At 43.4% G+C, this 14,458-nt stretch overlaps 1 protein-coding gene across 6 annotated transcripts in view; it reads left to right on the plus strand.

Moving 5' to 3' along the window:
* PRR5 (proline rich 5) overlaps positions 1-14,458 on the plus strand; it is a 94,593-nt gene that overhangs the window by 57,425 nt on the left and 22,710 nt on the right. For all 6 annotated transcript variants that reach the window (XM_075760148.1, XM_075760137.1, XM_075760130.1 and 3 more), the window contains 2 exons: positions 3,419-3,510; positions 8,494-8,634. In XM_075760148.1, the coding sequence (XP_075616263.1) occupies positions 3,419-3,510; positions 8,494-8,634 (233 nt within the window). The remainder of the gene's footprint in view (positions 1-3,418; positions 3,511-8,493; positions 8,635-14,458) is intronic.

Consider the following 14,458-nt stretch of genomic DNA (forward strand, 5'->3'; position numbering starts at 1 on the left):
CTTGGGGCAATTTTAAAGAAATGCATCTCTCCTTTTCCAAAGCTGCAGTCATAATACCACTTAGTCAAAATATATTGTTTAAGCAGTAGCCTGGAGACAACCATTTCCATTAGTTTCAGCTATCTAGAAATCCTAAATGTGACCTTTGATTACTGACAGTACAGCTGATCAGATTAGTTGGTGCTATGGGACCCAGCTTTTCTGATCCAAAGATAGTAGCCCTGAACAGCTCAAAAAGAACAAATTTCACGTTAAAGAAATACCCCCCAAAAGTACCCAAACTCTTCTAAACTGAACACAGAATTCCTCACTTACGTAAAATAACAGCTTGGAGAGCACAAGGAGAACTGTAAGGATCTTGAGGCCTTCATAGCTGTTTGTAAATCACAAAGGAAGTTGGCTTTTTAAGTATTAAATGGGCAAATTGGATGCAGAGACCTACCAAAGTCCAACCCCTTTTTCTTCTGCTTTTACTAGCTTGAAAATCAAAAATACTATCTCTGATGTTTGAGATCAAAGCTGAGAAGAAGAATTGAAATGTGAGACCATTAAGTGGCTTTCAAATGTAGGATCATGTTTAGCAAATACAAAATTTCAGCAAGCAGTTAAGTTTATTTTGGTTTTGAATTTGGTGTATCATTTTGTGGTTGCCCCTTAAAATATGGTCAGAAATGCTGGTAAGGTGAGGATTAAATCAGTCATGTTTTTTCCAAGTCTGTCCTTGGAAATGTCAGCTCACTAAAACTGGCAAGTTATGGGAGGGTAGCTGTAATTTAGGAATCTCATTCAGATGCAGAGGTCTTTCTGATAGACAGCTTTCTGTTAGCTTGCCTGGGAAGCTGCTGATGGATGTGAGTTTCCAAGGCTGGAATTTGGGTTTCCTGGCAGCAGCCCCCCAGAGTCCATCCTGTAGTCAGTGACCCCGTGGCTCCCAAAACACCTGAGGCAAAGTTGGGAGCACAGAAATCTTGGGAGCTCCTATTCTGAGCAGGGCTTCCTTCCTGGGTCTGCAATGGCAGCGGTCCTGCCCCTCAAATCTCAGGTTGTCCCTCATCCCATGCTTTGAGTTTCCCGATCCAGTTGGTGTTGAAGTTGTCAAGAGAGGAAAAAGATCACTTCAGAACACACTTTGGAGGGATTTTGTCCTGCAGGGGGTTTTGAAAATTTTAGCTTTTGTTTTGAAATGATGATATTCTTGTATTTATTTCAGGAGTTTCAATTTTAGAAGCTTTTAGAAGCACTGTGAAAAGTACTACATGCATTTTTATGTCATACAAAATTGACTATATTGTGCTTCATTAAAATGAGCACTTAGAGTAACCCAGCTTCCTGGAATCTGGCAAATGCTTATGGTAAACGTAGAGATCTTTGCCTGATAGTAAACCAAACATATTCTTGAAAGGACACGGAAGTCATGTTCTTCCGTGTGAAAGATCCTTGTGATCAACACACCGTAGGAGCTCTTCCACAGCCCCCAGTAAAAGGCCTCCCTGGCAAAAGGCAGTTAAGTCTGCAGCTTTTCTGAGCTGCTGTACAGAAATTCATCACTTCACTAAACAAGCTGCCCACAAGATGAAAGGAGTGTGCGACGGTAAAGGCATGTTTATCTCAACAGGGCAATTTGACTTCATGCAATTCTAGCAGCAAGTTTTCAAAAGGACCAATGTTCAGCACCCACATTTGGAGCCAAATTTGCAAGGGCTTGGTTTCTACTTAACCTCAACTTGTGGGCAGCTAATGTATTTAACTCTTTAAAACTCTGCCCTCAAGGCCAAGAGTGGTTACGCTTCTCCTTCATGATCAGATTTATATCTTTGAAACACTAGTGTTTCAGACACTAGTATATGGAGGTTATAATACAATGGTATTTATTATTATTATTATTATTACTGCTATAGCTGCTAGGAAATTTTGGACCTGGTTCTCTGCTGTATTTCACTAGAACTAATGCAAGACAAATTTTTGAAAAATTGAAACCGAGAACACCCTTTTAAGTCTTGTACATGAGTGTGTAGGACAGAGAGAACTCCTGCCTGGTGCTGCAGAAACAAAGACCTTGGCGTGGTTCACAAGGCAGCAGCTGCAGTATAGCACCATGATCTACATTTGTCACTGAAAGCACTTAAAGTCATGAACCCAGGAATAATGCAGGAGTTGCAGATGGGCCAGACCTGGTGCTATTTGTCATGTGCTTAAAAATGCGGGGAGATCAAGTATCCTATGATAAAGATTGGCACTTGGCTGACTCAGGGTGTAGATGCTTTCATACAGAGTTTCTTTGCGATGTGTGTGCAATTCTGGGCAAAATGTTCCCTGGCTGAGGCCCTAAGTAATGCTGTATTACAAAAATTAAGAATAGTATCTGATTCTGACACCAGTAGTAATATTGATTGATTGCTATTGAATTTACTTCTTGATAAATCCTATTGTCTTGTCTGAATGCCTCATAATCATTGATGTATTTATCTCCATAATACTTGCTGGTGGACGTGCAGTGGCATTGCTCTCCTTTCACAATTGGCTTAGGGGTACAGGGATGCTTGAAGGCTTGCCCAAGGTCACCCAGGCTGCTGTGGGGAACAGGGACTTGAAGCCAGCATCCAGCTATCGAGCCAGACTTCCTCTCCTGTAGATCTCAGCTCCTGCATTTGCCTGTGTTTTACAAAATGTTCTGTGGGGAACTCCATGTCCAACTTGGTTGTAGGACCTGGCCAGAACTTCTCTGATCTCCACTGTGGAGGCTTTCAGGTGGCTGCAGCTGGGGAGGGAATAGGGAGGTGGCCGCACTGTGAGGACCACGGGGAACTCACATCATAGCAGATTTTGACTGCATCCTTTGAAAGTTTCAGGAAAAAGTAGAACCGCAACACCATTCTCTTTTTCCATAGATCTTGCGTGAGATTTTCTATGTAAGTGGAGATGCAGGGAAGCTAAGGGATCAATCTGAGCAGATGCTTTGTGAAGGATATCCACAGAGCACAGTTTGCTGGCTTATGGCTTAGAGGGAAGAGGGGAGCATGGGGCAGGGGATTCCTCTGCAGGAATGTTTCCACGTTTAACCTTCTGCGTCCTCCTCCTACTGTTCTCTGCAGTCTTGTCTAGTAGGTATTACTGCGAGAAGAGGAGGAGGTAACCTGAGCTATTATTCTTTATTCTTTGAGGGGTTTTTCTGAGTAAGCTTTAACCTCAAAGTCTCTGAGTTTACTAAGAACCTTAGATGTCTCATCTGAAAAGACACAAATACTGAATGATCCAATACAGTGAAAGGAATACTAATTCCATACTGCTAATAGTAGCTGTTACATGATTCATCTTTGTGTATAATAGCAGATCCACATTGTTTCCTGCATGTTTTAGTCTTTGCAGTTACCTAATTACAACCTAAACGGTTCACTGGTTTGTTGTGTGTTTTTTGCAGGGCAGAAACTACTGGATACCTTAGCTGAAACCTGGGATTTTTTCTTCAGTGATGTCCTGCCCATGCTTCAGGCTATTTTCTATCCTGTGCAGGTGAAAAATTACTCTGTTACTATAGAATCTTGAAAAACCGGAAAAAGCAACTTTACTGGTTCATCAACAGATTGATGCAATCCTTAACTCTCTCTCCTTGGGCCAACCTCCCAGTGCAGCTATTCTGTATAGTCATGTCATGCAAATAAGTTACTTATGCAAACAGGGGTTTGAAGTGCTTTGGTGGAAAAGATGAAGGGGAACTGTGAAAAAAGGAGTGGAGTGCAGGGAGGATAGTTAGTCCTTATGACAACTCACACTAAAAGTCAAAAAAAGGTTATGAACAATAAACTGAAGTATGCACACAGTGAAATAAGTGGAGTCGCGTTGACTTCAATATGTACATTTCCTTCTCTGTGATGTGAATTCCTCTCTGAAGTATCTCCACTTTTGAAAAGGAATTCTATTTCCGAGGTCAAATTCTATGCTACTATAAATGAACAGCAATAGTCAGTGGAGTTAGACCAGTTTACATGAGCACAGAATTTGACTCCAGTAATTTTAAATCCACAATAGGTACTTGATCTGATTTGGATGAGGCTCACGCTTCTTAGTGGTGGCCACAGAGAGTTGTTTATCACTTAAGTCCCAAGGAAATCTGTACCAGAGAGGTGTAAGTGACCTTGGAGTTGCTCTTAGATGCCTACAGATTTCATTGGGAGTTTGGTGCCTAAACATATTTGGGGATACTTTGGAAACTTTCTACCATTTTTCCAAGTGGACTTCATGCTTAAAATGATTGTCCAAATGTTACAGATACTTCCATTTGCATCTGCAGCTAATTGCAGGCATGAAATCTGAATTCAGCTGAAAAGCTGCAACTTTACACAGAATTTGATTCTGAAAGAGAAGAGCTCTAAAAACATCCAGGGCTACTTCACCCATTGACTTGTGTCTTACCAGTAGAAACTTTAAAATGATAGACATAATATGGTATTAAAACCCTATTAGAACACGATGGGAGATTTTTCTAAGTGCCACATAATTTAAATCCAAGGCATTTGGGAACCTAGAGATATAGGTAGGCTCTGAACCTGGTTTCCCATGCTGACTTTACTAAATTAGAACTCATTCAGCTGTTTTTGAAAGTTGCATGCAATGCCCCTTTTCACTGTTATGTTCCTGAGGCCTTGGAAAATAATTCAGCAGCACAAGTCTCCTCACCTTTCAGATGGAAATGATTGCTTGAATTTTCAAAGGAACCTAGAGGGGGTAAGAACCCCAGGTCCCATGTAATTTCAAATAGATCTAGGTGCCTGATGTTTTGAGGTTACTTCCAAAAGCCCAGCTGGTCCTTATGTGCTCTTGTAAATTCTATTTATTAGCAGTTGAAGCAGATTTGGGGCCTTCTTTACTTCAGTATGAATAATTAACAAAGTGAAAAGGAATGGGTGGGGTGGGGTTGGGTCAGGCTTCTTTATTCTGAACTAAGATAAGTCAATACCAGCTCGATACCAGACCTTCCAGAAATGTTAATTTTTGGCTGTCAGCACTCATAACTGCAGGCAAGATTATTATGTACAGCTATATATACCCAAGGAAAAAGCCCTGATGCTAGAAATGGGAACAGTTTTACAACTCCTCATAAGGCAAGCAGTGTTAAACTCTGCAGGCAGAGCTAGCATTGTATTCATAGAATCATAGAATGGTTTGGGTTGGAAGGGACCTTAAAGATCATCTAGTTCCAACACCCCTGCTACAGGCAGGGACGCCCTCCACTAGACCACGTTGCCCAAAGCCTCACCCAACCTGGCCTTAAACACTTCCAGGGATGGGACAGCCACACCTTCTCTGGGCAACCTGGTCCAGTGCCTCACCACTCTCACAGTGAAGAATTTCTTTCTAACATCTAATCCAAATCGACCCTCCTTCAGCTTAAACCCATTACCCCTTGTCCTGTCACTACACTCCCTGATAAACAGTCCCTCTCCAGCTTTCCCGTAGGCCCCCTTCAAGTACTGATAAGCTGCAATTAGATCTCCCTTTTCTCCAGGCTGAACAATCCCAACTCTCTCAGCCTGTCCTCACAGGAGAGGTGCTCCAGCCCTCTGATCAGCTTTGTGGCCCTCCTCTGGACTCTTTCCAACAGCTCCATGTCTCTCCTGTACTGGGGCCCCCAGAGCTGGACGCAGTACTCCAGGTGGGGTCTCACAAGAGCAGAGTAGAGGGGCAGGATCACCTCCCTCAACCTGCTGGTCACACCTCTTTTGATGCAGCCCAGGACACGGTTGGCTTTCTGGGCTGCAAGCGCACACTGCCAGCTCATGTTGAGCTTCCCATCAATCAATACCCCCAAGTCCTTCTCCTCAGGGCTGCTTTCAATCCATTCCTCGCCCAGCCTATAGTTGTGCTTGGGATTGCGCCGACCCACATGCAGGACCTTGCACTTGGCCTTGTTGCACTTCATGCGGTTTGCACAGGCCCACCTCTCCAGCCTGTCAAGGTCCCTCTGGATGGCATCCCTTCCCTCCAGCGTGTCGACCACACCACACAGCTTGGTGTCGTTGGCAAACTTGCTGAGGGTGCACTCAATCCCATTGTCCATGTCGCTGACAAAGATGTTGAACAGTGCCAGTCCCAGTACCGACCCCTGAGGAACACCACTCATCACCATTCTCCACTTGGACATTCAGCTGTTGACCACAACTCTTTGAGTGCCACCGTCCAGCCAATTCCTTCTCCACCATCGGCGGTCCATCCATCGAATCCATGTCTCTCCAATTTAGAGACAAGGATGTCGTGTGGGACAGTGTCAAATGCTTTGCACAAGTCCAGGTAGATGATGTCAGCTGCCCTTTCCTTATCCACCAATGCTGTAACTCCATCATAGAAGGCCACCAAGTTTGTCAGGCATGATTTGCCCTTAGTGAAGCTGTGTTGGGTGTCACCAGTCACCTCCTTATTTTCCATGTGCCTGAGCATAGCCTCCAGGAGGGTCAGCTCCATAATCTTGCTAGGCACGGAGGTGAGACTGACCTGCCTGTAGTTCCCTGGGTCTTCCTTTTTACCCTTCTTAAAAATGGGGGTTATGTTCCCCCTCCTCCAGTCGGCAGGAACTTCGCTGGACTGCCAGAACTTCTCAAATGTGATGGAGAGTGGCCTGGCCACTTCATCCGCCAGTTCCCTCAAGACCCGCAGATGCAACTCCTCAGGTCCCATGGACTTGTGCACTTTCAGGTTCCTTAGATATTCTCGAACCTGATCTTCTCTTACAGTGGGCGGTTCTGCATTCTCCCAGTCCCTGCCTTCTGCGACCTGGGCAGTGTGGCTCAAGCATTTGCCAGTGAAGACTGAGGCAAAGAAGTTATTGAGTACCTCAGCCTTCTCCATATCCTGGGTAATCAGGTCACCTGTTTCATTCCGGAGGGGACCCACATTTTCCCTTGTCCTCCTTTTATCACTAACATACCTATAGAAGCTTTTCTTGTTGTCCTTAACATCCCTAGCCAGACTAATTTCTGTCAGGACTTTGGCTTTCCTAACCTGATCCCTGGTTGCTCGGACAGTTTCTCTGTATTCTTCCCAGGCTACCTGCCCTTGCTTCCACCATCTGTAGGCTTCCTTTTATTGTTGGACTTTGCCCAGGAGCTCCTTATTCATCCATGGAGGCCTCTTGGTGTTTTTACTTGACTTCCTCTTTGTCGGGATGCCTCGCTCCTGAGCTTGGAGGAGATGATGCTTGAATATTAGCGATCTGTCTTGGGCCCCTCTTCCTTCCAGGACTTTGTCCCATGGTATTCTACCAAGCAGATCCCTGAAGAGGCTAAAGTCTGCTCTCCTGAAGTCCAGGGTAGTGAGCTTGCTGTGTGCCCTCCTCGCTGCCCTGAGGATCTTGAATTCCACCATTTCATGGTCACTGCAGCCAAGGCTGCCCTTGAGCTTGACATCCCCTACCAGGCCCTCCTTATTGGTGAGAATAAGGTCCAGCATGGCACCTCTCCTCATGGGCTCCTCTGACACTTGGAGGAAAAAGTTGTCATCAACACATTCCAGGAACTTCCTGGATTGCATGTGCTCTGCTGCATTGTCCCTCCAACAGATGTCGGGGTGGTTGAAGTCCCCCATAAGGGCCAGGGCTTGTGAATGTGAGGCTGCTCCTATCTGCCTATAGAGGGCTTCATCTGCTCAGTCCCCCTGGTCAGGTGGCCTGTAGCAGACCCCCACTATGATGTCCCCTGTCCCCTTTAATCCTGACCCATAGGCTCTCAGTCGGCTCCTCATCCATCCCCAGGTGGAACTCCATGCATTCCAGCATGAGGGCAACGCCCCCTCCTCGCCTGCCCTGCCTGTCCTTCCTAAAGAGCCTGTACCCTTCCATCCCAACACTCCAGTCATAGGAGCTATCCCACCATGTCTCTGTAATGCCAATAAGGTCATAGCCTTGCAGGCGCACACACGTCTCCAGCTCCTCTTCAGATGAGATGTTCTTCAATGAGAAGGTATTCTTGAACTGCAAAAAGATGTCTTTGAAAATGCAATATGAAACTTCAGCTTTGCTCCTGCCTTATAGTGAAGTCTCCCAAACTGTAGAGAAAAGGAGGATCCACAGGTGCGCTGAGTCAGGATTCCCACCATAATTTAAAGACAGTACCCAGACAGTACTTGAAATCTTGAGAAATAATGGAAACCTTTTCTGAACCCTGTTTTTTTTTTTTAAACATATGATACATTTCATTACTGTTAAAGTATAAAATATTCTTATATATCCTGAACTCAGGTTTGATTCCTCACACCCCACCCCAAACCCTCATCATCTTCATACACAGTCAAACTATCATTGTCTGCAGCATTCATTACTGCCAAATCACATTCACTGGGCAGACTTGTAGGCTGCTCTGTGCCCTTTGTTACGTTTCCTTTGCTTTTCATTCAGGTTTACCATTCTTGTAATCTCTCAGAAGTAGAGGAAGGAATTTTGACAGAGGATTTTGAAACTCATTTCACACTGCTTATAATCCATCTTGCTTTGTTTCTGTTTCTAAGGGGAAGGAGCCCTCGGTTCGGCAGCTGGCTCTTCTGCACTTTAGGAATATAATTACCCTCAACATTAAACTGGAAGATGCATTATCACGTTCCAGAGCCAGAGTTCCACCTTCTATTATTCAGATGCTGTTAATACTCCAGGTAAATTGGTTATTTTTCTCAGACTGTTTTCTTTATCTGTCTTCTTGTACTGTATTGTTGAAGTTTTCCTAAGCCGTCTCTGATTTTGCTCATTCAATGAAAATTGCTTACCCAGAATGCCAGAGCTTCTGTGCAACTAACTGTGGTCCTAATATCTAAAAGTAGAGACTGTAGAGGTTCAGATTGCATGCCTTAAGATCCAGAAGGTCTGAAAGTAAAGACTCATTTTGAAACTGCGGGCCTTGAAATACGAAGTTTTGCAAGCAGACCAGTGTATGTCATAATAACATGACTTCCATTACATGCTGTGTGTTGCTGCATTAGCAGTTCTGGATATGAAGCTTCACATCTGGAATAGGCAACAAAGTGAATATGCAATTTATGGTTGAATCATGGTCATATTTGGTCACTGGAACCAAATTCTGTCAAAGCTGTTGATACAAAAACATTAAGATCGGATACTGGTATTTGCCTTCAGTGTTAGATTTATTTTTTTTTTAGTAGTAGTAGTGAGGGGAAACAAAAAGAGGAACTCCAGGCAAAAGGCAAGTTCAAGATTTTTTTTTGGTTAATTAAAGAAAAGCATGAGTTTGTGTTGATGAGAAGGGGGATGAGGCAGAAGAGAGGGAGAGAGCTGGGAGTGGATTCTTCGGGGATGGGGAAGTTGGGTTTTTCCTGGCTGGTAATTTTTTTAATAAACAAATAGATTTAAAGCAAATGAAAGGATATCATTTCTTGCACTTAAAATGTTTTCTTTGCTCTTCATCACTGTATGAATTAGTTCTGTGTCTGAAAGTGTTTTAAAGAGCAGGATAATCTAAAGGCCAGTGATGAAAAAGGAACAAGGACTAAGATTCTTTCTGCTGGGTCAAGATACGGTATTTCACCCCTGCTATTGCCACGTGCATTTGTTGAGTGTATGATAGTGTGTTTAACCTAGTTGCCTCAGAAGAAGACACTTATGTGATTGGACTGCCTGCTTGCCCCTTGTCTCCCTTCTCTCCAGCCTCCATCTTGCCAAATGTTCCTTGAAACTGCTGGCTGATTGTGGCACAATGACAGCAAGATCAGAGATATTAAGATTCCTAGGAGTTTCATGGAAATTGGTGTCTGGAGAGAGGAGAGGAGCCTTAGGGAAAAACCAGAGCATGGGCTTAACTGCATAATGAGACATCAAAGAATTCACGTAATTGAACTGTGAACCCAGCTGCATTAATAGACACCAGAGACTCCACATGAGAGTGTACCTTTGCAAAAACCTTAATCACAGGGAAGTTGTCTATCAGGCCTCATCCCTTCTTAGACATGAGGTAAACTGTGCATTGTAAACCAGGCTTCGGCAGTGTTGTTGCTAACAGACCTGCTAGATTTTTTGTGGGTTCTTCTTTAGAGAGTCTGTGTTGGCTGTGGGCCGGATCTGGCTTCAAATGAATTCAGTGGTGAGCTGGGAACTGAATAACATCCTGATTTAGAAAGTTCATAGGAGGTGATGTGGAGTCATTTGCCAGGATCAGTGCTACAAGAAACAGTTTCTTTGCAAGTCCTTCTTCAACAACCAGAGGTGTTAACAAGATGGATGCTTGCTTAGGGTAAAAGGCCAAATCCATTCTCATTGCAAAGCTGTTGATGGAAGTCAATAATAAAGTGAGAGGGAGTTTGCCCCTGGCTGTTTATTTCTGCATATGTTACCTACGGTAATGTGGTGGGGATGGTGAAAGTCCTTTCCTGGCTCTGCCAAACTTGTGGATTCAAATCTAATGGAAATTACAGGGAAAGGTCAGAAGAGGATCTGGGAATGAGCTGTTTACATGTTTAGCAGTGTTAGTCAATAATTAGTTTTCAGAGCAAAGGCTTTTTTCCCAAACTCAAATGTCATGTTAAACAAAATCAAATTTTACATTTATGGCATAATAATAGAATTTCCTTGACTTGGATTTACGCAACATGTGGCTAGGGCTGGAACACAGGTAGCAACTCAGCCATCCAAAGAGCACATGATGGTCAGGTGTGAATGGATTTCCTAGACTGAGAAACAATGTCTTGGTGTCGACATTGTCTGATCCCTATTTCTGTCTACCATGGATATCTCTCTGTAAACTCAGTGACACTGCAGCAGACTCCCATGGCTAGAAGATTAGTGTAGTCACGTTGACCCTGGACCAAGTGTTGAACCTGGAACTAAGTTTCCCCATTTCTGTCCTTGACAGCCTTGTGCAGCTGTGATACACAATTAAAGAGTAGGTCATGTTCTTCAAGACATTAGCTGTAATGTCACCTGAAGGTCACACGTTGACAAAGACCCATGCTGACATGCACCAGTCTGTCCTGTTAGACTGGATTAAAGCAGGAGAGATTTGGTAACTAATGCAGAATGCATCTGGTATTGCTCATGTATTGGCTTGTCACAGTGTAGGGGAAGAGCTCTGTCAGTTTGTGAGCAGAAGACACTTTCCATGTGGAGGGGAAGGGAAGTTTTTTAAAGAGGAAATGAAAGCTGCAGCAATCCTTGGACTTTATTAAGGAGGTAGATGCTGATTCAGCAAAGGTCAGTAAGCACACATTTTGCCTGAGCATGAGTTGGCTTCGTTGGCTTCAGCATGTGAGCGATTTCATTGACCTCTGTGAAGTTACTGACCTATTGCAAGTTGCACACATTCCTTGCTTGCTCAGCTGGCCATGCTCCTGGCAAGGAGAATAAAACAGTCCCTGCCAAAGACCTCCTGATTAAAAGGGGTTGAAGTGGAGCCCCTTACTTCGCTGTTTGGGTGACTGATTTTCCTTCTTTGCATCAAATCTTTCATCCTGTTCACAGTAAAACTATTTGCTGGAAGTATGCCTACCAGCCATGCATTTAATATCGTAGCATGTGATACTGCACCCTCTGGCATACAGTGACATGATAAGAGGGTATGGATGGGGACAGAAGGGATCACCAACTTGACACATACCTCAGAATTTGCCCAGAGAGCCAGATACCTCCATTTCTTTGCATCTAAGACATCAAAGATTTTAAAATAAAAGGGGGGAGAGGGGCAGGAAAATCTCATACCTTGTCTGTGCAGTCCCTCTTTGAAGGAAAGAAGAACCTCCATTTTTGGGATAAAGCTGTTACAAGTATTTTAATAACACATTGTATATCTGAAGCTTTGTTTTAAGATACCCCCCATTTTAAGGGTCAGAAATTATTCCTCAGGTTAAGTATTAGACTTGGGTTCTCCAATCCAGTGGAGCCACTTCTACATCTCACCAGAGCTATAACCTGGACTAATTACAAGCAAGTAATTTATTGGGAAAGAAGCAGTCCCCCAGGACTGGGGAAGGAATGCTATTCCCACGCTGTTGAAGTCAGTGGGAGTTTTACCATGACATGGAAGAAGGACATAGCCTGACCCAGTTTCAAAGCACGAACTGAAGTGTTCCTTTCTTGTGGCTTATAGGCAACATAAGCTGAAGTGCCTCCAGGATGCTCTTGTTTAACTTTTAGGGCCTTCAAGAGTAGAGTCATGACTGAGGGAAGTAAAAGAACAACAAAACCTGCTTTTGAGCAGAGAGATGCACAGGAGCTCAGGTAACCAAACTGAGTTGTCAGTCTTGCCTCAATGACCTTTCTCTTTGGGTGGAATTAGGAAGCTGGAGGGAGAGGGATAAAATAAAGCAGAGATTAGAAAAGAATTTTCTCCCTTACGCTCTGTGAACCAAAGAGAGCAAAACTACCACTAGAGGATAAACAATCTGATTTATTTCCCAAAACCTGTTCTTAAAGATGACCTTTGCCACTGAAACTGGAACGTCTTATCTCCGGGTATCTCTTGTGAGGTCTGAGAAAGTTGGAAGAGAAGAATTAAAGAGTGTTTATCTGCATCTTGCAGTTAACATTAGGATTATTTGAGTTCACAGAATCTCTTTGGATGACCCGAGGTATTTAAAAACCCTAGAAAAGCACAGCACAATATCTTTCATGCTGAGGGATGAGGCCTCACTAAACATAAGCTCTGAAGAGAAAAATAAAACCTGCGGTTTCCTTTTTGGCTTCTCTGAGCTTCATTTGAACTCCCTTGCCTGTTGTCTTTCTGTGTAAAAGAAGACAAAATAAATACATAAAATTGCCCAGTGGGACCTATTTGTTATCTCTGGAAAGTTCCTAAATGTGGGTTCAGCCCCTTGCACTTCACTGGGGTGGAGAAGCATGTTGCAAGAGCTGAAAGCAAGTGCAAAGAGTTCTGTTTTTCCATCTCAGCAGCCGCACAGCAAACCAAAGACAGTGTAGTGGTTAAAACCAAAATACCCTTTGTTATCGGAAAATTGCAGGGTCCTGCCTGTGGAACAACAGATTTGCTGTAACACTGCAATATGTGTGAATTGGGGTCAATTCTTTCTGTCTACAGGATTTCAAATTTGGTGGTTGCTTTTGAGAGGTTGTCTTACTAAGTCACTTAGATCTTAAACACAGGTTGAACAAAGTGGTGTGAGTGTGAGATTTCAACATGCTTTTCATTTCTCTTTACCTTTTTCCGAATTCCTGTTTTTTAAAACACAAAAAATAACAAATAAATGTATTGTAGACCCTATTTAAATATAAATCACAGTATCAAAAACCTGTGCTTCATCTGGGTTGTGCATAAATGTGTTTTGTTCCTTCCTGGCGAAAGGGTGGTATGTCTGTGCCATTTGCATCAGTCCCATAGGCGCGTAAGGAGTCAGGTAAGAAATCTTACACCCAGGACACTGCCTGACACAAACAGAAGAGTCCTCCATTGCTTTGTATTGACATACGTAAAACTGAGAATCTGGTCCTCAAGATTTACACCTCAGAGTATCCTGTAGAAACAACACTTGCTTCTAAGCAATATCCTCCGTCTTATTCTGTCTTACTGTTTCTATCAGCAAGTGCAGTTTGCAATGGTTAAATTGACACAGGTTTGTTATCCTGGAATAAATTTGTATTGCCGTGATTTTTAACAAGACGTGGCATTCATTTGTTGTAGGAAAGAGATCCTTTTGAAAGAAAATCTTGACCTTTTTGTTAGTGAGGAGTACTTGTCATATTTGATTTTTAATTTCTTCATATGATTTTTATTATCATGCTAGTTTTCTGGTGCTGGGAATCATTTCTGCATGGAAGCAGCAAAAATGCTAGAATTATTTCATCTACATCTTGGGGTATCACCTTAAACAGGTTGGGATGTGCTGTGCTAGTGAGACAAGAAGTTGGGAGCTGACCGGAGAGTTCAAAAAAGTAACAGCATCGGTAGCCTGAGTGCAACACAGGGGAACCAGAAAGGTCTAAATGTATGTTCCAACAGTGCTGACACTTTGGTCGGCCCAAGGGTGCCAGGCAGGAGTGCTAAATACACTATTTGGACTAACCAAAGTACCACCTTCGCTTGCTTGCATATCAGTCAAGAGCAGTTCCTCTGACATAGCTGGGACATTGCTGTATGTGGTAAGGACGTGAGTCAGTGACAGACGGCAGCTATCAGTTTTCCATTTACAAGCTGTGGGCTTATAGTTAAGGAGGGAAACCACATCAGAGGCATTTACCCTCTATAATGTTTTTAGCTCTGTTTCCACCTGGCACTTATTTCACAGCTCACCACAAGTATGTTTTCTCTAGGGGCAGAGTTAGGGGGAGCGAGCCTGGTTGCTATTAACCATTCTGTAAGCCTGACTGACAGGGGGCTTTTACAATCGATAGTAACTCCAGTGCAGCCTGTGTTTCTGCACCACAGACCTTGAAAGATCTGTGCTTATGTGGACCCTCTTTGTAACTAACGCCAATGGAAGTCTGTTGCCATATGAAAAGAACAGATTTCATTTTGAAATG

This window comes from Balearica regulorum, chromosome 1, assembly GCF_011004875.1.
Source record: "Balearica regulorum gibbericeps isolate bBalReg1 chromosome 1, bBalReg1.pri, whole genome shotgun sequence".
NCBI classification, from domain to species: domain Eukaryota; kingdom Metazoa; phylum Chordata; class Aves; order Gruiformes; family Gruidae; genus Balearica; species Balearica regulorum.